We start from the raw sequence: 23,603 nt of genomic DNA, 5'->3' as shown, positions 1-23,603 counted from the left end.
TGACAAATAACAGAACTAAGATATCAAGTCCTCTGGCTCCAAATTCATTGCACTCCCCATTCTATGACAGTTTGAAATCATTTACCTCTTTTTCTTACTTTGTAACAACTTACTATGTTGAAAATTCCCTTTAAAAATCATTGGTGCTTTGTTTTTCAAATTATAAAAATGAGATGATTATGATACTTAGTTAACAATCATTGTTAAAAAGATTTATTTTATTAATTCACAGTGGTTGCTTTGGGTTCTGTGATTTATTTGGGAACAAGGGTATTTTATTTTAAAATGATAAAATCTTGGTTTGCTGAAACAAACTAAGTTTCTAATCAGCAATTAGAGTTATTTAATTTAATTTAAATGTAATTTAAAAATTACAACTAGCATTTCAATATTTTTTATAATTCCTATTTTTATACTGCAAAGGGAATTTTAAAAAATCACAAGTATTGTTTACATTCTATTCAGCCTTTCAGTACTTACATATGAACAGTACTTACAAGAACACCTTTAAGAAAAGGATATCATCATCAAAAATAGCTCTTGATATTTCTATGTTGGAATTCACTAGTCAGAAAATACTGTTTTATACACAATGGAGGATCATGGATATACAGAAAATCATACCCCCAACTCAATGAATAAAAGATTAAAATCAACTGTTTTCAAACATTAAGTATTATGAGCATATGTTCATTTTGTAGCTTTATATTAACAAGACAATATCACAGTATAAATACTTTAAATATGGATTTATATAAAATTTCTTATTTAATAAATACATTCAACACAAATAGAAAATTTACAAGCTTTTTGGCTGCCATTTCCGCTCTGCAATTACCATGATATGTTTTCTCTAGTTCTCTAACTCTTGGTTGGATTAAGTTGCTCAAATAGAAAACTATAGCAGTATAAAAAATTTACATGAAATGTAAGTAAAGATGAGGCAGAATTTAAAAATATAAAAGTTATGAAAATGTATTTAATTTTCACTCCTGTAATTCACAATCTTAAAATTCTCAAAAGATTCATTCACTGGAACTAAAATTAAAAGCGAACAGTGAGAAAACTTAAAAATATTAAGTCTAGTTTCATTCTACCTTTAAGACAATTATTGGGAGTGGACATGGACCTTTAATGGGGGGGGGAGGAAGGAATGTATAACCAGGAAGGAAACACTGACATAGCAAATACTCTTAGATCATTTAAACTTGGCAACAATCAGAAAATAAGACCAGGATCAATATTCCTTTGTCTAGAATCTCATTTTGATTTCTAATGAGCTTTGATTTTTATTTTAAAAAACTATACATAATTTATTTTTTTTAGGTTTTTTTTTGCAAGGCAAACGGGGTTAAGTGGCTTGCCCAAGGCCACACAGCTGGGTAATTATTAAGTGTCTGAGACCAGATTTGAACCCAGGTACTCCTGACTCCAGGGCCGGTGCTTTATCCACTATACCACCTAGCCGCCCCCATAATTTATTTTTAAAAACTATATATATATAATACCATGAAAGTACTTGAACCACTTTTTTTCCATCAAATAATAATTTCAGGATGAACACTAGCCAGAAGGTGCTATAGCCAGATGTGAAACATATCTCCCAAACTCTTCAGTAACCAAAAGAAATTCTTATCAAAGGCTAAGAAAAAGTAGACAGATCAAGTCCCTTTTCATGTTTTATCATATGACTGATGATAGAATGCTAAAATGAAGAAATGTGAAGTTTTGTAGAGCTATATTTTTGTGTGGTGCTTAAAAGACAGTATGTTTATATGCCTAAGAATCTATTATCTACATTATTCAAAAATCTTCCAAAGCCAAGAAGAATAGAAAAACTCACCAGAATTTAACGTCTCAGTTGTCAACAAGTCAAAACTGAGAGCTAACAATGTAACTGGCAAGCATAAAAAACTGGCCCAAGAAGACTTTCCTCAACTTACAGATTGAAGAAAACCCTTGAAATTAAAAAAAAATATATGTAAAAAACTCAAACTATTTCATTGTGGGGGGGGGGGAGAGAGAGAGAGAGAGAGAGAGAGAGAGAGAGAGAGAGAGAGAGAGCAAAGTCAAGTTCTCTTTAGGCAGACACATCACATTACTCTTGTGTGCTGCCAAGAATCCAGTTAGAATTCTTTTATATTGAATTCTATAAAGCATATCAATCACCCCTATAAAAATTATGCACAATAAGAATTAGGTCTGCATTTAGAAGAAAAATGGTCTTTTCCACTTTGGTTCACCTATCTAGGCCTCACTTATTCAGTGGCAAGTACTTGATCACCAATAAAGTCATCGCTTGTGACCAAAATGCACCACACAAAAATGTGAAATATTATCATGACCATTTTTAAAGTTCTACTCCCTATAACTCAGTTCCATTGGGTGGGATGTGCATGGTGTAAGAATGAAACTACCAAAAGTTAGGTGAGCTGGACAAAGAACCTGAAAAAGCACAGTAAGAAATCCAGATTCTGGATCAGATTTTGCCATTTAGCTGCTGTGTGACTTTGGATAAAGTGACTTATTTTTCTTGGGTCAAAAAACTTCATATGAAGGGGTTCAGTTCAATGCTCTCTAAGGTAGGAATTTAACTCTAAGATTCTGAAAAGCCAAGCCCCTGATTCTAAGAAGATATTAGGATACTAGGAATTTGCAATCAGAAGTGGGTAAGTGTACTATATATGATGAAACCAGAAGACATATTACCAAGGTAGAAACAGACAAGAAATGCAGTTGGATTGGGAAAGACTGCCAGTGAAAAGCCAACCATAGTGTGGAAAAATGCTGGGCTGTGGGAACTGCAACAACACTGAACATAAAGACCAGGGAATACACTTGTTTGGTTTACCATTACAAAGTCAAAGATTTATGAGCTCCAATTAAGAATGTCTGCAATCTCTTTTGCGAAACTATCTTCACATTTCTCTATCAATTCCATTTACACTCTCCTGGGATTTCAGTCTATCTCTTGATGCTAATTTGTATCTGTAGAGAATTTTCTATACTGTTTCCTATCTTGTTGAAATTATACATTCATACCAAAACGAACAAAAACATATAAAAACACTTGTCATTTATCTTACACCAACTTTTTGCCTGCGGAAGGGCAGAAGATTATGATTTTTAAAGAGACTACCAAGTAAAGAGAAAATTTCTTACCACCACAGCTAAGAGCACATCTATAATTTTAAATTGAGATGAAAGGACTATCTGAATGCCTCAGGATGACGGCTGCAGGGGATAAGTAAGTTGATAGTTTGTATCTTCAACCTAGAAGTAGCTTAATTATATACACAGGTATGTACACACACACAGACACACACACACACACACACACACACACACACACACACAAAGACAAACAGAAACGTGCTGCGCCTCAATCCTGCCTATCCTCTTGTACTTAGGTGACTTCTTACAATAGTCATGCCTAAAAACTGAACAACCATATTTGCTTTTGCATTGCAAAAAGTCCGAGTCAGTTCAAGTTATTAAAGGATAATAATAGCCTACTTATCTTTCCAACCCAAGCCTCTTATGTCCTGCTGCTCTCCCAGCTACCTAAGAGCACATGCCATTGGCAGGCAACCAGATTCTCAGAGGACCAAACTGACAGCAACCCATTTCAGATGCCCTCACACACTGAAACACTGACACACTAAATAAAGCCAGGGAAAATCCTCAATGCCAAAATAAATAAATAAATAAATAAGTCAGGCTGCCTGGAACCCTCGTCGGTATCCTTATTCAAAATATCAATTGTAGAATCTCTACTAAAAGATGCATTTATTATTTTACAGTGACACTCTGTAAATGAAGATCACAACAATCAAGCTGTCTCATGGATTGCAAGGTGACTTAAAAGCTCTCTCTCATTGCCAAACCTCATTAAGCAGTCATTACATTTATGAGGTAAGTCGGCTGCATGCCTGAAATCTAGATGGGTTTTGAGATCTTCGATCTGTCCGGTTGAATATTCACAGTATTGACATAAATAAATCCCTTCAGACAAATGTGAATTTAAATGTTTGCAGTACTCTAACATACTGGAGAAGCCTTTCCCACAGTCATCGCAAACATGGGGGAAGATTTTTGTATGCTCAATGGCCACATGCCTGTTCACATTTGTATGCAGTCTGCTTCGAAAACCACACACCTGACAGACAAAGAAGTTCTTGCACTTGTCAAAGGTGATGCGGCCCAGCAGGCTGTAGTGGCCCCGGCGGGCAGCGCCGCTCTCCTGGTCGCTGAGCTCCATTAGCCTGCAGGCATGCTCATTGACCACATGGCTGTGCAGGTCCTCGGGGTCACTGGTCTCGTGCTCGCAAAACTGGCAGAGGTACTGCTCATCACAACTGTGTTCCTGGAAGTGCAGGTAGAGCTCGCTGCTGGAGGAGAACTGCAGGTCACACTGCTCACACCAGTACAGGTGGTCGCTGAAGTGGGCATCGGCGATGTGCTGGCTCAGGCTCTCCAGAAGCACGGTTCGGTAGTCACAATACTTACAGAGATAGGGATCATCCTCATGCACTTTGGCGTGCTCCAGCAGGAGCAGGTTGGTGGCAAAGGACTCTCGGCAGACCCGGCAGACGTTGGCATCCGTGCGCTTGTGTTTCAAGACCACATGCTGCTTTAGGTCAGAGAAGTATTTGCTGTTGAACTCACACAGCTCACACTTGTAGAGGCCGCTGCTGTTTGCCCGCAGCAGCGGCCACTTCTGTTGAACAGTGACATTCAGCGCTTGACTCCTGTCCAGAATTTTACAGAGCTTAGCAGGGGGCTCTTCGTCACCTTGGTCCTGGAGGCTCTCTGAGGATAGGTTTTCAGTCTCAACGTCATAATCCTCGGAGACAGCGTGAACCTCAGCAGCGATGGGTACGTCTTCAGCCGTCCGCACTTCAATAGGGATCTCCTCATGAGGCTGCTGGCGAATTGACTCTGGAGAGTCACATTCCTCACAGATTTCAATATCAGCAGATTTCTCTAAAAGAGAAAGACAAAATAGTGAGAAAACCACAAGAAATCACCTGGAAAACACACACAAAAAAAGATGACTCTTCCTAACCTGCAGAAAAGGCAGCATGATCAAGGATCCTGAGCACTGGACTGGGAACCAGGTGGTTCTGATTTCTGCTCCGTGCTTTAATCCCTTCTGGGAACTTCGGCAAGTCATTGGATGGCTCTGTATCTGAGTCTTCATCTGGAAAAAGGAAAAGGGAGATAAAGCTGAATTTACCTCAGAACAATGTTCAAGGATTTCCTTACAAAGGATGTAAAGCATTAAAGTAGATGCATTTCGAGGATTCATCAAGAGACATGAAAAGAGATCCCAATTTTCTCTTCTCCCCCTTTGCTTCTCCCTTCATAGAAAAGGCCTTGTACTGAACTCTTTTCCATAGTATACAGGGACGCTATATAAGCTGGGATATTGTACTCAACTCATAAGTTTGGGATACAGCTTTACTTTCCAGTCCCAAATTTTGAGGCTAGAATAGGTTAAAGCATCCAAATTAGGGCAGCAGAAGATAATGAATGGGAAGCAGGCTTGGAGAGGAAGGCCTCAGAGCTTCCAGGAAGTTCTCTCCAACCTCACACTGCAGAACAGTGGTAGACTTGTATAAGTGGAGTGAATTTCCTCATTGGGTTTGCACTAATAAAAGCACAGGGGCAAACTGGGAAGGAAGTGGTGTGGTAAACTGGAAAAGACTAGAGGTCTGGGAATTGGATAATTCTGGTTTCTAGGCCCTGTTGGATATTGTGGTTCTTGCTGTTCTGTCATTTTGGTCATGTCTGACAATCATTTGAGGGTTTTCTTGGTAAAAATATTGAGTGGTTTTGCCATATCCTTATTTAGCTCATTTGAAAGATGAAGAAACTGAGGCAAATAGGGTTAAAGGACTTGTCCAGGATCACAGAGCTAATAAGTGTCTGAGGCCAGATTTAAACTCAAGATGAGTCTTCCTGACTCCAAGTTCAGTACTCTGTATGACCCAGCTGCCCATTCCCTTTTATGTCATCAGAGCCAGATCCCTCATTCTCAGGATCCTCAGTTTCCTCATCTATAAAATAAATGTGAGGTAAATTAGATCTCTCAAGTTCCTTTGTGATCTAAAAGTCTCCAGATTCAGGAATAGAAATGGGAGGCTGCAGCTCAGAACTGTTCTTTTCTGCTAAAGTTTCAACAGTAAATAATAAGACCTGGGGAGCAGAAGTCAAAAGGAACTCAAGACCATTAAGCCCATGTTCTCCTCCCTTGGTGCCCTTTATTCTCAATGCTCCTTCAGTTGAGAGGGATGGTTGTTTGAGAATGTGAGAAACTAAGAGTGAGTAATTCACCAGGACCCAAATCTACTTCCTGTGCCTTTGCCTCTCAATCACTGGGCAACTGGGCAAGGGGTCATCTGAGATTTTTATGTACATATTTAAAATCAATTTTTAAAATTTCAACCAATACTCTCATTCACATATTCAAGTCAAGTTAGAAAGAGAAACATTTACACAGACTTCAAATAAATAGATTTCAGTTAAAATACACTTCAAATATTTACCCTTGTTCTCAAAATATTTTAAATCTGGCTGTCTCATAGAACAGACGCTGTAACAATGATCAGAGAAAATTCCATTGAATCCATCTGCAATTTTGGTTATTCCGGTAGAATCTAAATACAAACAAAAATTTTGTATCCAGGTTACATTCACATCAAGTAATCTGTAAACTTCAAAAAAGCATTACTATATTACTTACATATTGATTCAATTAATCAAAGTTCACATAGATTAGAATTTAAAAAACTAATAGTAAAATACCATTAAAATACATTTACCTTTTAGTTGAATCTGCAGACTATAAATGTGGCAGAGAAGGTTTTGCTACTGCATGATGAACTGAATTCACTACAAAGAAGACCAAAGACCCTCAGAGTTTCCTTAACTTTTCTGCTTATGTGGGTAGGGGTCGCCCTGAGGATCAGCTTGGGGAATGGAAGACTCTTGGAGGCTTCTTCTTTCTAGTCTGAGTATTTAGGTGACTTGGAAACAACAGAAGGAGAGGTATTGCTCCAGTGATAAAGAACTCTGGGGTTATTCAAGTCTAGTCAATAGGTCTGGGCCTATCACAAACAGCAACATGTGAAGAAAAGTGAGGTAGGCCACTGACTTACATACCAAAGAGTCCAAATCATCCCGGTCATTATGTCACTCCTTGCTTATGCAGGACAGGACCAAATTAAAACCACAGGAGCCAAAATTACACAATCAACAAAAGAGTTTAACTATTTAAAATAACTGACACAGGATGTGTTATCTCTTAGGATACAATAAAAGTATCTGGCTTGCAAAACAGTTTCTACTGATGAGAAAAGGAAACATTGATTTGCGAAAGAATATATAAACATATACATACACACATACATAAAACAGGTGAACAATAATGTTTGAATGGAGTATCAACATTCAGATAAATAACATAAACTATCTTCTTTGCATTTCAACTTTCAACTGATGGTTTTTTGAACTGAGACCAGAATGCCATTTTATAGGAAAATCGCATTATTTATTTATTTATTTTTAGGTTTTTGCAAGGCAATGGGGTTAAGTGATTTGCCCAAGGCCACACAGCTAGGTAATTATTAAGTGTCTGAGGCCACATTTGAACTCAGGTCCTCCTGACTCCAGGGCCGGTGCTCTATCCACTGCACCACCTAGCCGCTCCATATTATTTAAGTAAATTTCAAAATAAACAAATTACATACTGACCTGAATAACGAGAAGGGTGTAGAGTCTTCCTTTTCCTTTTTTTAGGATGTTCATTCATATCTTTTCAATCTAAAAGTAAATGAAAACAATTTAACTGAAACAGGAAATTGCTGAAAACCAGCTAATGTTGAAACAAAGAATTTTTGCTACCATGCAATTTTTAAAAAAGAAGAGAAAGTTTAGAATCTGTGGGCCAATTGATAATCTACTTCATAAAAGAAACATTAGATTGTTTCCACTTATATTTTGTATTTATTTTCCAAGTCCTGAATTAGGATATTGATTGCAGTTTTATTTCTTAGTTTGGGTAGGAAAAACTGTCTCAGTCTATATAAATGTTAAGACTATTTCTGACAACTACAAATTATATACAGTTATATTACAAATTATATACAAATCAATCTGTTACAAATAAATGGCATTTTAATTCATTAAGAATTCTCAAACTCAATAAAAAATTACCAAGACCTTAAAAAAACTAACTAAGCCTTGATGCTGCAATGCAGAGAATTCCACAGATAAAAGTTCCTACAATCTGGAATTTTTACTACTCATATAACATTTTCCGCAAAATGAGTAGAGTCAATCTGCAATGATTCCTGGTTCCCAGTACTGGAGGAAATACAAAGCTGTTTTAGAAAAAACTCCTTTTCTCAACTATGAAGTCATATTCAGTATTCTACTGGTGAGCTAGGTACTCCATGTGGAAACCATTCAATGCTGGGACTATCAATGTAACATGTTACATTTACCAAAACTGTTATAAAAATGAAGAATTCCGCTCCAACTAACTTACTTGGTGAAATTCTTAATAATGGAATCTGGAAGAACAACAAAGGAATGCTGTTATAATATTTCCAAAAGTAAGGAAAAATACCTATAAAGAAAACACAAAAAGATCAGGAATCGTAAGACAAAAGACTACCAAAATATATTCATCTAGAGGAAAGACAAAAAGAAGTTTCCAAAATAAAAGAATACCACCAGACTTCCAAACCAAGTTTCCTAACACACCACCTTGGCTGAGGATTTTGGTCTAGACTTATTAGCAGCATTGTTGTGGTAGGCAAAGTGCTGACCTTTACTAGCGGTGTGACCCTAGGCAAGTCACTTGATCTCTCTGGGCCTTATGTTCCTCATCTGTAAAATGGAGTTGTTGGGACTAAATCTCTTCCAAGGTCACTTCCAGTGTTAAATTTAGGAACTTGTGATCAAAATCAGACTTCTATATGCTCTCTTACAAATTTTCTTGTTACTTTCCTATGGACTCCTCATTTAGAACTGTATTTGTATCTCATCCTCCCTTACATATGTAAGAAACATCAGAAAACGCAGTCCAATGCAAGGGGTGGTGGTGGGGGTTTACAATCATTCTGAAATCAAGGCTCAAGGGGGCAGCTAGATGGCACAGTGAACAGAGCACCAGCCCTGAAGTCAAGAGGACCTGAGTTCAAATCCAGTCTCAGACACTTAAATAATTACCTAGCTGTGTGATCTTGGATAAGTTGCTTGACCCCATTGCCTTGCAAAAAACAAAACAAAACAAAAAAAAGGCTCACTCCACTAAAGATAGTTTAACCATTATTAAAGTGATTTCTGAAGCAGACAGAACTTAGCCATCTGTAGGAAAAATATGACTAATCTGATAAGAGAAGCTTTCCATTCAGGATAGAGCTACAAATGTATGCTAATTCTGCTTTAATCTAACTCAAAAAACATTAGTTAAGCTCTTTGTCTATGTGAGGATCTGGGGATATAAAAAGAAAGATTAAAAAAAAGTCCCTGACCTCAAGGAGTTTACATTTGTTGTGGTTGTTTTTTGGTTTTTTGTTTTGTTTTTCAGATTTTGCAAGGCAATGGGGTTAAGTGGATTGCCCAAGGCCACATGGCTATTAAGTGTCTGAGGTCAGATATGAACCCAGGTACTCCTGACTCCAAGACCAGTGCTCTATTCACTTCACCACCTAGCCGCCCCAGGAGTTTGCATTCTACTGAGTGAGGACTTCAATAATTTAACAATAAAAAATATACCATGTAATTTAAGGAAGACAATCAGGGAAGACTTCCTTAGGTAGGTGACACCTGATTGAACCCTGGAACCAAGAAGGAAATTAAAGATTCTAATAAATGAATGTATTCTAAGGGGCAGGAATAAGGAGATTACATTCCAAGTATTCAGGAGAACATGTGCAAGGGAGGGAATGTTGAGTTTGGGAAATAAACAAATTGGCCTGTTTGGAAAGGACAGAGAGGATTTAGGGGATTGAATTTGAAATAATTAGTCAGACTGTAGATGGCATTAGAGAGCCACTGAAGATTCTTAGGGAGCAATATGGTTAGACCTGTGTTTGATTTGGAATGACAGATTTGAGAAGGGAAAGAATGGAAGCAGGAGGACCAATGAATTCACAGGCTCCTTTGGAAGGTCAGGGATACAGTGATGGCCATCAGAAGGAGAATGGAGGCCATATAGAGTGAGAAAAGGGGTGAGAGATAGAAGGTGTGCTAGAGGTAGAACTGATGAAAAAGATAAATAGAGAGGAAAAGAGAGAAGGGAGGAAAGGAGGGAAAGAAAATGGGGGAAGAGAGCAAAAGACACACATACACATACACACACACACACACACACACACACACACACACACAGAGTTACCACAATGGTTTGAAGCGTATCTATTCCTAGTGACCAAAAACTTGTAGTTCAATCCTGATCCAGGATTTCATTTATTTTTATTTTTATTTTTTTTAGTTCTGTCCAGTCATGTCTGATTCTTCCTGCCCTTATTTGGGTTTTGCTCAACAGACATACTGGAGTGGTTTGCCATTTCCTTCTCCAGCTCATGTGACATATGAGGAAACTGAGGCAAATGAGATTCAATGACTTGCCCAGGGTCATATAGCTAAGAAGTGTCTGAGACTCAATTTGAACTGTCTTCCTGACCATCTTTAATTTAGCTTTAATACAGTTCAATGCTATCATCTATGGCAAGGGCCTTTCTGACCACACCTAGCCACCTTCCATAACTGACTCATCTCAATTTCTTAATCCTGAAACAGTCACAGAAACTTCAGTTAAGTTTACTAAGTATCTACTATGTGGAAAATCCTGCGTTGCTATTGTCTGTCTGGATAGTTTGTTATTATTATTATCAGGTTTGTTTGTATATTGCAAGGCAATGGGGTTAAGTGGCTTGCCCAAGGCCACACAGCTAGGTAATTATTATGTGTCTGAGGCAGGATTTGAATCCAGGTACTCCTGACTACAGGGCTGGTGCTCTATCCACTGCACTACTTAGCCGCCCCTAGTTTGTTATTATTTATCTTGTGTTTGTATCCTCCAACTAAAGTGTGAATACTTGCTACAAAGATATAACTATGATTATTTGTCTCTCAGACCTAGGCATGGGTTGGCACATTGTGAGTACCTGCTGCTGGAAGCTGCCGATGTGACAGATTCCCACCACATGGCTCTTTAAGCTTCAGGGGCTCCTTGTTGCTTCAAGGAAGGCAGCTAGGTGGTGCAGTGGATAGAGCACGGGCCTTGGAGTCAGGAGGACAGGATTTCCAATCTGGCCTCAGACATTTGACAATTAGTAGCTGTGTGACCTTGGGCAAGTCACTTAACCCTGACTGCCTCAAATCCAGGGTAATCTCCACTTGTCCTGATTCTTATCTGGCTACTAGATAGCTTCCAAAACACTTCACTCCCTGACTCAAATCCAATTCATCTGCTTATTCACTTCCTTGATGTCATGGTCTTCTTTAAGAATGAAGGACAAAGGGGTGGCTAGGTGGCACAGTGGATAAAGCACCTGCCCTGGAGTCAGGAGTACCTGGGTTCAAATCCAGTCTCAGACACTTAATAATTACCTAGCTGTGTGACTTTGGGCAAGCCACTTAACCCCGTTTGCCTTGCAGAAACCTAAAAAAAAAAAAAATGAAGGACAAGGGGGTGAAGCCAAGATGGTGCAGTAAAGGCAGGGATTCGACAGAGCTCTCCACCAAACCACCCCAAATACCTTTAAATAAAGACCAAATTCTAGAGTGGCAGAACCCACAAAAAGACTGAGTGAAACAATTTTCCAGCCCAAGACAACTTGGAAGATCCACATAAAGGGTTTCTTAGAAAGCACCCTGGGTAGCAGTGGTGGTTTCCAGACCCCTCAGCCCAGGGATTACCAAGGACAATTGGGAAGTTCAGCAGGAACAGCTGCAGAGTGAATGAAGCCCAGTCCAGTACAGGTCTCAGTGCAGATTCAGCCCCAGAGGACCAGGTTACAGGCCCAGGGAGCCACCTGGCAGCTGCTTCCAGAGTGCTCAGCCCATGGATGATAAGGGGTTCAGGGAAGATTGCAGAGGTCTCTTTCCTATCCCTGAGCAGGAAGGACTGTTGCTTGGCCCATACTCCGATGTAGGTCACAGTCTGAGGCCCAAGTCCCAAGAAAAGGATCAGAAGCACAATAGATCTCATTACCTACAGCAGAGTTGGGACCCTCCTCATGGTTCCAGGGTAGAAAGGCGTGCTTATGGTCACCTATAGACTAAAGCCCAGGCCAAGAGAGCAGTCACAGGCTCTCATAAAAAACCTTGGAGGAAGTGAGAACTTGCAGGTCCCTGGAGGGGAGGGGGTATCCCTGAAAATAGCTGCAAAATCCCTCAAAAACTTGAGACAGTGTGTCCTCTACCCTGGAAGCAGAGCCCCACCTTAACAAAGAGTTAAATCAGGTCACAGGCTGGGGAAAATCAGCAAACAACAAAAGAAAAAAAAATCCAACCACAGACAATTACTTTGGTCCTATGGAAGATCAAAATACACACTCAGAAGTTAACAAAGTCAAAGCTTCTACATCCAAGGCCTCCAAGAAAAATATAAATTTGTCTTAGGCTATAGAAAAGCTCAAAAAATATTTTGAAAATCAAACTTGGGGGTAGAAGAAAAATCATGAAGAAAAATGAGAATGATGCAGGGAAATCATGAAAACCAAGTCAGCAGTTTAGTGAAAGAGAAACAAAAAAAAGATTGAAGAAAACATCTTAAAAACTAGTTTGGTCAAATGGAAAAAAAGCAGTCCAAAAGACCAATGAGGAGAAGACTATCTTAAAAAGCTGAATTGGCCAGAAAAGGAAATACAAAAGCTCACTGAAGACAATAATTCCTTTATTTTTTTATTTTTATTTTTTGCAAGGCAACCAGGGTTAAGTAGCTTGCCCAAGGCCACACAGCTAAGTAATTATTAAGTGTCTGAGACCAAATTTGAACCCAGGTACTCCTGACTCCAGGGCTGTTGCTTTATCCACTACACCACCTAGCAGCCCCTAATAATTCCTTTAAATGTAGAATGAAACCAAGGGAAGCTGATGACTTTGTGAGAAATCAAGAAACAGTAAAACAAAACCAAAAGAATGAAAAACTAGAAGAAAATGTTAAGTATCTTACTGGGAAAAACAACTGACTTGGAAGAGCCAGAAGAGATAATTTAAAAATTGTTGGACTACCTGAAAGTCATGACCAAAAAAAGGGCCTAAACATCATATTTCTTTTTTTTTCTTTTTCTTTTGTTTTTGTTTGCAAGGCAATGGGGTTAAGTGACTTGCCCAAAGACATACAGCTAGGTAATTATTAAGTGTCTGAGGCTGGATTTGAACTCAGGTCATCCTGATTCCGGGGCCTGTGCTGCCTAGCTGACCCTAAACATCATATTTCAAGAAATTCTCAAGGAAAAGTGCCCTGATATCCTAGAAGCAGAGGGCAAAACAGAAATTGAAAAAAAATCACTACCAATAATTTCCTGAAAGAGATCCTAAAAGGAAAACTGCCGGGAATATTACAGCCAAACTCCAGAACACCCAAGTCAAGGAGAAAATATTACAAGTGTCAGAAAGAAACCATTCAAATATCATGGAGCTACATTCAGAATAACACATGATTTAGCAGCTTCTACATTAAGGAGGACTTGGAATATGATATTCCAGAAGGCAAAAGAGTTTGGATTACAACTGAGAATCAACTACTCAGCAAACCTGAACACACTCTTTCAGAGGGAGTGTTTTTAAAAGTCCATACCCTAAAGGAAAATAGGAGAGGAAAAGGATGAGAGAAAGAGGACAGGGGAGGGTATAGGTGAAAGAAGAGTGGGAGAGGGTAGTCAGATGCAACCTTTGAGGAGTGTTAGGGTAAAAGGAGAGAGAACAGAATAAATGGGAATGGGGGAACAGGATGGAGGGAAATAGAGCTAGCAATACCTACTCTGGGAAAAAATATTGAAGCAATTTCTCTGATGGACTTATGATAAAGAATGCTATCCATTCCAAAGACAGAGCTGATGTTGGCTGAATATAGACTGAAGCATACTTTTTTTTTCACAATTTATTTTTCTTGAAGTTTCTCTTTCCTTATATGTATGTGGGTTATGCTTACTTTTACAACATGACTACTGTAGTAATGGTTTTCATGGTTGTACATTTTTTTTTAGTTTTTTTGCAAGGCAATAGGGTTAAGTGGCTTGCCCAAGGCCACACAGCTAGGTCATTATTAAGTGTCTGAGACTGGATTTGAACTCAGGTACTCCTGACTCCAGGGCCGGTTCTTTTTCCACTGCACCACCTAGCCACCCCGTGGTTATACATTTTTAACCTATACTAGGTAACTTGCTTTCTTAGTGCAAAGAATGGGAAGGGAGGGAAAGAATTTGGAACTTAAAATTTTATGTGAAAACTTACTTTTGCATGCAGCTGGAGGAAAAATTTTAAAAAAATCATGACTCAGACACTTAATAATGACCTAGCTGTGTGGCCTTGGGCAAGCCACTTACCCCCATTTGCCTTGCAAAAACCTAAAAATATAAATAAATAAAGAAATGATCATGAACCAATGTAAAGACTAACAGATTGCCTTCTATGGGGTGGGGGAAGGGAAGTGAGATTAGGGGAAAGACTGTAAAATTCAAATAAATTAATTAAATTTAAAAAATAATGAGACAAACATCATCATTGCTTCAAGAACCATACTAAACTTTTCATAACTGTTTTTACCTTTTCAGTTTTGTTCCCTCTTATCCCCCTTTTGAATATCTTTTGGTTCAGCCAAATAAACCACCTTCTAGTTGTACTCATGCCATTGTTGGGTCCTATTTCCAAGCCTCAGAATAGGTTTCTCTCTCTCTCTCTCTCTCTGAGTTTGGAATACACTCCTTCCTAATTCCTAAATCCCAAGTTTCTCTCCTCTGTGGGAGGCTCTTCTCAATTGCTCACTCCTACCCTCAAATTACTCCCTATTTTCTTTGTCTAAATCTTAAATGTTCAGAAATGGTGGCTCCTTCAATAGAATGAATTTAAGCTGCTTGTAGGCTTTTGTTTTAACTTGGTATAACAACAACAGCAATTATAGTTATTCCTTCTAGGAGGTATGGTGAACTCCCCCTTCACCCATGATCTGGAAAATCCACAGAATGAATATAAGTCTGAATTGTTATGTATTAAAAGATAAAATATGGTGACATTATATTGTGCATGCATTTTATATATTTCTGAGTTTCTAAACTTTCAGTCTTGCCTGCTAATCTTCCCATGTCATCTGTGGCTTCTGTAAAATTTCCATTTAATTTCTCTTTTTTTTTTAGGTTTTTGCAAGGCAAATGGGGTTAAGTGGCTTGCCCAAGGCCACACAGCTAGGTCATTATTAAGTGTCTGAGCCTGGATTTGAACCCAGGTACTCCTGACTCCAGGGCTGGTGCTTTATCCACTATGCCACCTAGCCGCCCCTCCATTTAATTTAATTTCTTATGCCCACTGGTGATATATGGAACCTCTGAGGAATAAAAGTCTCCTTGTGGAAGAGATAACTGACGGTATATGGCACTTGAAGGTTTGCAGAACACTGTTATTCCACTTTTATCCTATTGCTTAATACAATGTTTATCACAAAGGTACTTCAGAAGAGTTTTAAACTAGATTTAGAACCAGAAGACCTGAGTTAGAATTCCAGGCTTAGGTCAATCAGTCACAACCTGGGCAGGGAAAAACGTCCTTCTCGAAGGTGGGAGAAGTCCTTCCTTTCCAGCTCCACTTAGCCGGGCACAATGACAAAGTTATGGAAAAGATTTGGATTCAGGGAAGCTGGGATCAAATCTGTTATAACATTATATAACATTGGGCAAGTTACAACTTGTGATTGCTACGACTTCTTTAAAATGTGAATAATGATATTTGTGCTACTTGCTCCATAAGGTATTACAAAGAACTCTATAAAGTATTACAGAAATGTGCACTGAAAAAAAAAATCATAGAAGTACTCTTTGGCCCTCAAGGTTATTAAAAACAAAGGGAAAGTCAGTGTTATGTGCCAGGATAGCTAAGGGCAGGTGGTCAAATTAGTCATAAAGACTGATGGCTGAAAGGATCTTTTGCCCTTCAGTCAAGGAGACCACTGGGACTGACCTGCACCCTCCAGGAGGGGTGGTTTCCCCAGATTGGACAGTGAGTTTACTGAGAGCAGGGCTTTTTTTTTTTCCATTTGCATCCACAATCTATGTGCTTAATACTTTTCTACTCATTGATTCATTCTCACCAGTCTTTACTAGAGGTTTCCAACAATATAGTTCACATTCATGCATATTAACCCTACTTGCACCTCTGTGATAAAGGAGAAGCTACCATCACAGGTCAGCCTCAGACCCTGTGTTCCAGCACAGTGTCAGTTCCAGTTTGCCTTGGAATAGAAGGCTCTCAGTTGCAGAAACCAGAGGGACCATTTTCATGGGGAGAGGCATTTCTAATTCAACTGGCTGAGGGAATGCTGGCCTGTCAGACTAGCCACCTAAACCAGTGTGACAATATCTGAAGAGAACCCATATGCTAGGATAGGCCAACTGGGCAGGGATGCCCAAGCAGGCCCGGCCTGGCCCATATAAGGACCTCAAAAATCATTCGGGCTGTAAGTGCAAAGAGGACACAAAATTCAATAAATCTAAGAGTTTTTTTAGGAGTGAATTAATTGTATATTTGACCAAAAGTAGGAGGCTAACTTTTAAGTTGATATTTCTTAAATCACTCCTTGCTTCACTCTTTCTACTGCAGGTGGGGCAGGGAGAGCTGGAATGGTTTTCAAGCAATGTCAGTATTGCTGTTTCTGCCCCAATGCCTTTGGGGGGATCCCTGAGCTACTCTCTCTCCCTCCTCAAACTCTGTTCTGAAAATCCTTAGTTTTCATCAGATTCTACTAACTGGGAGAAGCCTTTCCTGATCCTGGGGTCCGTGTCATCACTTTCCTCAGTTACTGTATTTGTTTCAATGTTGCATCTCCCCATGAAAAAAAGGGAATAAGATATTCCTGGAGCATGGGGCCTGACTTGTTCTTCATTGGTTTCACTGGGTATAAGGAACTTTAGATACTAAGACTCTCTCTAAAATTGCCCAGTACTATCTTTGCCACAATTCAGTGAACTGGCCAGGAGAACCCGGGGCCACAGTCAGTATTTGTCAAAGACTTGTCTCTTTAATTTACTTTAATTTACTACTCCAAAGCACAAAATAGATGCTGGAACTGACCCATTGCTGAATTGTCCAAGACCACATAGTGAGTAGGTAGCAAACTGGAATTTAAAGGTATGATTGAGACAAAATGTCATTTGTTCACTGGGCTAGTGGGAAGCTTTGTGCATCTTCCAGCACCAGAGAAATCTAGGCCTAGCAGCCCATTCCTGATTATCTTATACTTAAACAGATGTCCCAATGAGCCATTATGATTATTTAAAGTTTGTGTTTTCTCCCCCCACACCCAGTAAACACTAAATGGACAGATAAAAGGACCTTCCCCCCCAACCAGACATACATACAGGCCACTTCATCTTGGCTTTTAGCCAGGACCACACATTTTCATCTACTATAGTCTTTTAGACCTCAGGGATCATCTCAACTCCTGAATCTAGAAATGAGCTAACTGAGGCTCAGGGTTGTTTAGGGCTGGGCTAAGCACATGCTATGGTTTCTGAACTGTTTAAGTGGTAGGGCCAGAGTCCGCCAAGGCCCAGAGATCGCCTGCATCTAGTTGGCCATCATGGCTATCCAAATGAGGCAAGGAGAGGGGCTCCCCATTCACATTGTGTTTGGCGGCTCATCATAAACTATGGTCCCAAGATTGGACAGAAAGGACCCATCCCAGATTCCCAGGTTCAGCTCAACTCTTCTATTTAAGACTATTCTCCTAAACTTTATAATGCTGCTAAAACAAAGGTTCCCTTTCCCCTTGAACCTGCACCGTCTGAACGGCCACCAAAGTCCGACTGACTGCTTGGCTGGTCCAGCCACGGCCAGGACATGGCTTGGGAGGCTTTCTGCAGCATCCTTTTGACAATGTGACTACTTTTCCTCTGACAAGCAGCAGGCTTCCTATTGAGAACCTCCTGAACTCTCACATTTATTAAACGGCCTGCAGGGCTCCAACTGGCCATTTCTCAGGCTCTCTGCCAATCTCTTCTTTTTGGTGATATGACCAAAGAAGGAAAGGGGGAAGGAAACAAGTGCTGATTAAGAGCCCACTCTGAGCTAGGCACTGTATCAAACACTTCCAAATAGCTCATCTGATTCTCACAACAATCCTGGCAAGTAGGTGCTATTACTGTGACTCTCTTTTTACAGTTGAGGAAACTGAGGCAGGCCAAAGTTAAGTGACTTGCCTAGAGTCAGAAGGGAGGGGACTCTGCCTAAAGTTTCAGATAGAAAGTTCCATATGATTGTATGATGATGCTTGTCCTTCATTCTTTTTTTTTTAAGGTTTATGCAAGGCAGTGGGGTTAAATGGCTTGCCCAAGGCCACATGGCTAGGTAATTATTAGGTGTCTGAGGCCACATTTGAACTCAGGTCCTCCTGACTCCAGGGCCAGTGTTCTATCCACTGCACCACCTAGCCGCCCCAGCCCTTCATTCTTGAAGAAGACTATGACAAGTGCAGGAATTGGATTTGAGTGAGACAGGGCCAGGCTAAGTCACAAGCCTCTCTTTCTCCCCTGGAGACATTTGGGTCCAGGGCTCAGATTTGAGTCAGATGACATGGGACCCAAAGTGAATTAGTCGGAGGTCACCTGGCTAGGAAGCGTTAAGTGTCTGGGGTAGCATTCGAACTCCTGACCCCCACCAGGGCCCTCTCCCTTATAGTGCCCAGCGGCTCCTACACTAGGGGCCGGGTAGCTCAATCCAAAGAGCATCAACTTTTCACCCCAGGGTCCGGCGTTCAAGTCCCTGTTCCCGTGATGGGCTAAGAGGCTAAGCAGCCCTCGTCCCTCCCTCTATGGGCCCTGGCCCATGCCAGTCGGGCCTCTATGCGCCTCATTCCAGCTAGGGCCTCGGAGGGCTCCTGATGCCTTCTGAAGCCCGGCATGGCGGGGCCACTCAGTCCGGCCCGCCTGGATCCCGGGGCCCTGCCCCCCGGCTCGGCATCACCAGTCCCCCCTCGCTGACCCGGGCTCCCGCCTCTCAGCTCCGGCCCGAGGAGAGGCAGCGTCTACATTGTATCTCTTCCCACATTGTATCTCTTCCCGAGGCGCGTCTGGCCCGCCCGCCCCGGTTCCTAGACAGCAGCTTCTTCACCTCCGGGCGCCCCCGGCCCGGGGCCCGCACACAGCGGCCCGGGGCCCGCACACAGCGGCCCGGGGCCCGCACACAGCGGCCCGGGGCCCGCACACAGCGGCCCGGGGCCCGCACACAGCGGCCCGGGGCCCGCACACAGCGGCCCGGGGCCCGCACACAGCGGCCCGGGGCCCGCACACAGCGGCCCGGGGCCCGCACACAGCGGCCCGGGGCCCGCACACAGCGGCCCGGGGCCCGCACACAGCGGCCCGGGGCCCGGGAGCGCAGCACCCGCCTGCGTCTGCAGGAGGTTTCGGGGGTTGGAGGCGTTCCGACCCACACCTCCGGGGCCGGGTGCCCCGAGCCGGGGCCGGGCCGCCGGCGATCTGACCAGCCGCTAGGTCGGCAGCGCCCGGCCTCGGGGCTCGGGGTGCGGGGGGCCCGGGCGCCCCCGCGGGGAGCGAGGCCGCAGGCGCGTGGCCCCGCGCAGGAGGGCCGGCCGGGGGCGGGTCTCGGGGGCCCCGCGGGCCATTCCCCGCGCGGCGCGGCCCAGCCGCCCCCGGCCCGCGAGGAGGCCACGCGCCGAGCCCGCCCGCCGGCCCGCAGGGCGCCACGCCGCGCCGCCCCGCGCAGGCCCCGGCCCGGCCCCGGCCCCGGCCCGGCCCGCCCCGGCCCCGGCCCCGCTCCGCCCCGGGTCTCCCGGCCCCGGCCCCGCCGCGGCCCGCACTCACCGCCTGGCTCCGCGCCTGCGCCGTAGGCCTCCGGGGACGGGGCGGGGGAGGGGCGGGGGCGCGGGAGGGGGCGCGGCGGCCGCACGCACACCCGGCCCGGCAGCGACCACCAGCCTCCGGCCCCGGCGCAGGCGGCGGCGGCCGCGCGCCCCCTGCCGGCCCCGCCGCGCAGCTGCGCCCCCGCCCCGCCCCGCCCCGCCCCGCCCCGGCAGGGGAGGGGCCGAGCCGCCCGCCCGCGCGCGGGCCTCGGGCCACGTGGGGCCGCGCCCGGCCGGGCAGCCCGCGCCCCGCGCCCCGAGGATGGTGCGGGGCGCCGCGGCTGTTCATCCCGGGGGGAAGACCCCGTCGGCGGCCCCCCGCCCCCGGCAAGATGTCCCGCGCTTCGCTGGCGCCCGGAGCGGGGGCCTGACTGGTCCTGGGGGGCCCTTCGGCAGCCACGGCCCCTCCGCTGGGCAGCAACCCCGAGGCGCCTCCCCTCCCGGACGGAGGGGGCAAGAAGCCAAGCCCTGCGTCTCACCGGCCGCAGCCACCGAATGGGAGTCGCCCAGCCCCACCGAGCCCGGCCTCCCAGGGCCCCTCCAGCCCTGATCCGGACCGAGCTCCCGGACCGGGACCCGGGGGGGAATGAGACCGGGGACTTAGCTGAGCACTTCCAGCAGCACGCTGTGGCGGCCTCGCCGCCCTGGGAACCCCGTCAGCCGCCTGGGTTCAGTGGTCACCTAGGGATAGCTATCTGTCTGTCGTCTGTCTGTCTGTCTATTCATCCATCATCCATCCCTCCAGCCATCCATCCATCCATCATCCATCCATCCCTCCAGCCATCCATCATCCCTCCATCCATCCATCCATCCATCATCCATCCATCCCTCCATCCCTCCATCATCCATCCATCCCTCCAGCCATCTATTCATCTCTCTATCTACACATCCACACACCTGCAAAGAGAGAGAGAAAGGCAAATTAATATTTGGATTTCTAAACTCATCATATTTTGGAAAAAGGTAAAAAAAAATTCTTCTGGACTTCTATGGCACAGGACCTAGAACGTCTATAATAGTTCTATATGAGAACTTTTCAAGCATTTGAAAGATGATCTCAGGGTGGCTAGGTGGTGCAGTGGATAGAGCACCAGCCCTGGAATCAGGAGTAGTACCTGGGTTCAAATCCAGTCTCAGACACTTAATAATGACCTAGCCGTGTGGCCTTGGGCAAGCCACTTAACCCCATTGCCTTGCAAAATCCTAAAAAAAAAAGATCTCACGACTCAACTTTTTTTTCCTGCAGGCTAAACATCCAATTCCTTTCTTCTATTATCCTCTTTTGGCATGATTTCTACTCCATTTTCTGTTCCAGCAACCTACCTCTGGATCAATGCAAGCTGCCTCTTTACACACACACATATACATTGTGTTTTATATATATATATATATATATATATATGTATATAGTACAGATATATGTATATTATCTATATCTATCTATATCCATATCTATCTCTATAGATAGATAGATGATAGCTAGATAGATAACCCTCATATTACAGTTGGAGAAACCAAAGCAGACAGAAGTTAAATGACTTGCTAAGGGTCACAAGGATACGGTCAGGTTCTATAATTTCATTGGCAGAGAAATTCCCACTATAGCATAGGAATACTTCCTTAACCAAAGGAGATCTGCCACTGTTCAATTTGTAGTTTTAGAGATGCCTAGGGTACTAAAAAGTTTAAAGGACTTGCTCAGGATCATACAGTCAGCATTCACTAGAGGAAGGACTTGGAGGAATCCAGGTTTTCCTGACCTGGAAGTCAGCCCTCTGGTCATCATTTTGCCACCTTAAAAGGCATCAATATCCATATTAAATATGGACCAGAAAGACAACATTTGGGACTGGCCTGCCTTGCATCATTACCATACTGCCTTCCCTTTCTGAATACTTCCCTTCCTGGACATCTCATTAGCTTTTCCTAATGCCAGAGGGTCATGAGATTGAAAGTTGGAAGGAACTTCAGAGTTCATGTAGTTCCTCACTTCACAGAAGTGAGGCTCAGAGGGAGAAACTATTACTGAAATTGGGCAATGAATCATACTTTGGGAATCCAAACCCTGAGGATTCTGATTAAACGCAATGCCCTTTCCACTCCACAGCTTTCCCTCTTATTTCTGTCATGCTCTTCACTCTCTTATTCCTTCAAAATAAAAGTGGGAGTAGGGAAGAGGATCAGTTTTTCATTCCAATACGCATTGAAGAAAACCCCTTGCCCAGAAGTGATCAGCTTCTTTACACTGAGCTTGTGAAATCTCCAAGGTCTTTACCAGTAAATGGCAGATGAGCAAGGTGACTTGAGTGTCATATATGGCATCATAACTGCCTCAATGATCCTGAGTTGTTCCCAGAAGTCAAAAGAACTCTTAGTGTTCAATATATCAATGAAATGTGCATAAATCATGTAAGATGGAATATAAAATGTTTACTCCATTAAGATCAGCAGATCTAATATAAACTGATAACTTGAAAAAGGTTTATCTTTGAATTTGAAAGAAACAGAAACAAATCACTAAAATACTCTAAGTTTCAGGTTCAGATTGTAAAATGAGAGGCTAGACTTAAATGATCTCAGGTCTTTTTTAGCTTTGGCTCTCAGATAAGTCATTTCCTTTTTAGCTCTCCAAAGTCATGACCATTCTGGATTTGACTACTGGAAACAGCTGGGTGCTGGGGAGATTCTAGCACAACTAGGTCAGATCTCTAGCAATTTGATCTCAGGTAAATGTTTTTCTGTGGTGTTGTCTATAACCCTGTGAAATGAAAAATTGGACCCCCATGATGTCAAAAGTTCTTTTAGTCTTAACCTTCCTGTGGTTTGTTTTTTACATTTAGGATCAATTCAACACCAATGAGATCATCAGTTCTTGGTCAACTGAGATATTGTTGGCCTTTTCTAAAACTGACCATAAAGGAATGACTTTTACTTGGGGTTTTAAGGTTGTCAAAACTCTTGGCATCATTCAACAGCTTTCCATACTCATTACCTTCATTTATGCTGAGGAGGAAACATGCAGAGAGAGGTAAACTGATCTAGGCAGAGTTACAGGACTGGTAAATGTAAGAGGGGTGACCTTGGAACTTTTGGACTCAAGTCTAGCTATGATGGAGCCACATCCCATAGCACCTAAAGTGTTTACTTCCAACCTAATAACCACAAGGGGGTGGAATTGGATCATTATATCATGTTTTTACTTCCCAGCCAATCTTTAAATGAAACTTTCTGTGTATTCTGTTGAAGGGAGTTCCATTCTTTTTTTGTTTGTTTTGTTTTTTTTGCAAGGCAATGGAGTTAAATGGCTTGCCCAAGGCCACACAGCTAGGTCATTATTAAGTGTCTGAGGCCAGATTTGAACCCAGGTACTCCTGATGCCAGGGCCGGTGCTCTATCCACTTCACCACCTAGCCACCCATGGAGTTCCATTCTAAGCCACTTTGAATTGTGTGGAAGTTCACTTAACAATTGAACAACATTCTGCTAAATAAAACTTAATAAAAAGGAAAATAAC

General features: G+C 42.8%; 1 protein-coding gene across 3 annotated transcripts; it reads right to left on the bottom strand.

Annotated features, from left to right (window-relative positions):
• Positions 1–1,298: 1,298 nt before the first annotated feature.
• Positions 1,299–20,129, bottom strand: ZNF639 (zinc finger protein 639). 3 transcript variants are annotated; one of them, XM_074190981.1, is made up of 7 exons: positions 20,052–20,129; positions 8,555–8,635; positions 7,759–7,827; positions 6,828–6,897; positions 6,552–6,662; positions 5,069–5,203; positions 1,299–4,986 (listed from the first exon to the last, which is right to left on the bottom strand). In XM_074190981.1, the coding sequence occupies exons 5-7, from the start codon at positions 6,586–6,588 to the stop codon at positions 3,833–3,835; spliced, it is 1,326 nt and encodes a 441-aa protein (XP_074047082.1). In that variant the 5' UTR covers positions 6,589–6,662; positions 6,828–6,897; positions 7,759–7,827; positions 8,555–8,635; positions 20,052–20,129; the 3' UTR covers positions 1,299–3,832. The 3 variants fall into 3 exon arrangements, with proteins under 3 accessions (XP_074047082.1, XP_074047079.1, XP_074047081.1); XM_074190978.1 differs by lacking the exon at positions 6,828–6,897; XM_074190980.1 differs by lacking the exons at positions 6,828–6,897; positions 20,052–20,129 and having other exon boundaries at positions 8,555–14,500.
• Between the last annotated feature and the right edge of the window lie 3,474 nt (positions 20,130–23,603).

This window comes from Macrotis lagotis, chromosome 6 (assembly GCF_037893015.1).
Source record: "Macrotis lagotis isolate mMagLag1 chromosome 6, bilby.v1.9.chrom.fasta, whole genome shotgun sequence".
NCBI classification, from domain to species: Eukaryota; Metazoa; Chordata; class Mammalia; order Peramelemorphia; family Peramelidae; genus Macrotis; species Macrotis lagotis.
This window is presented reverse-complemented; position numbering and strand designations above follow the sequence as displayed.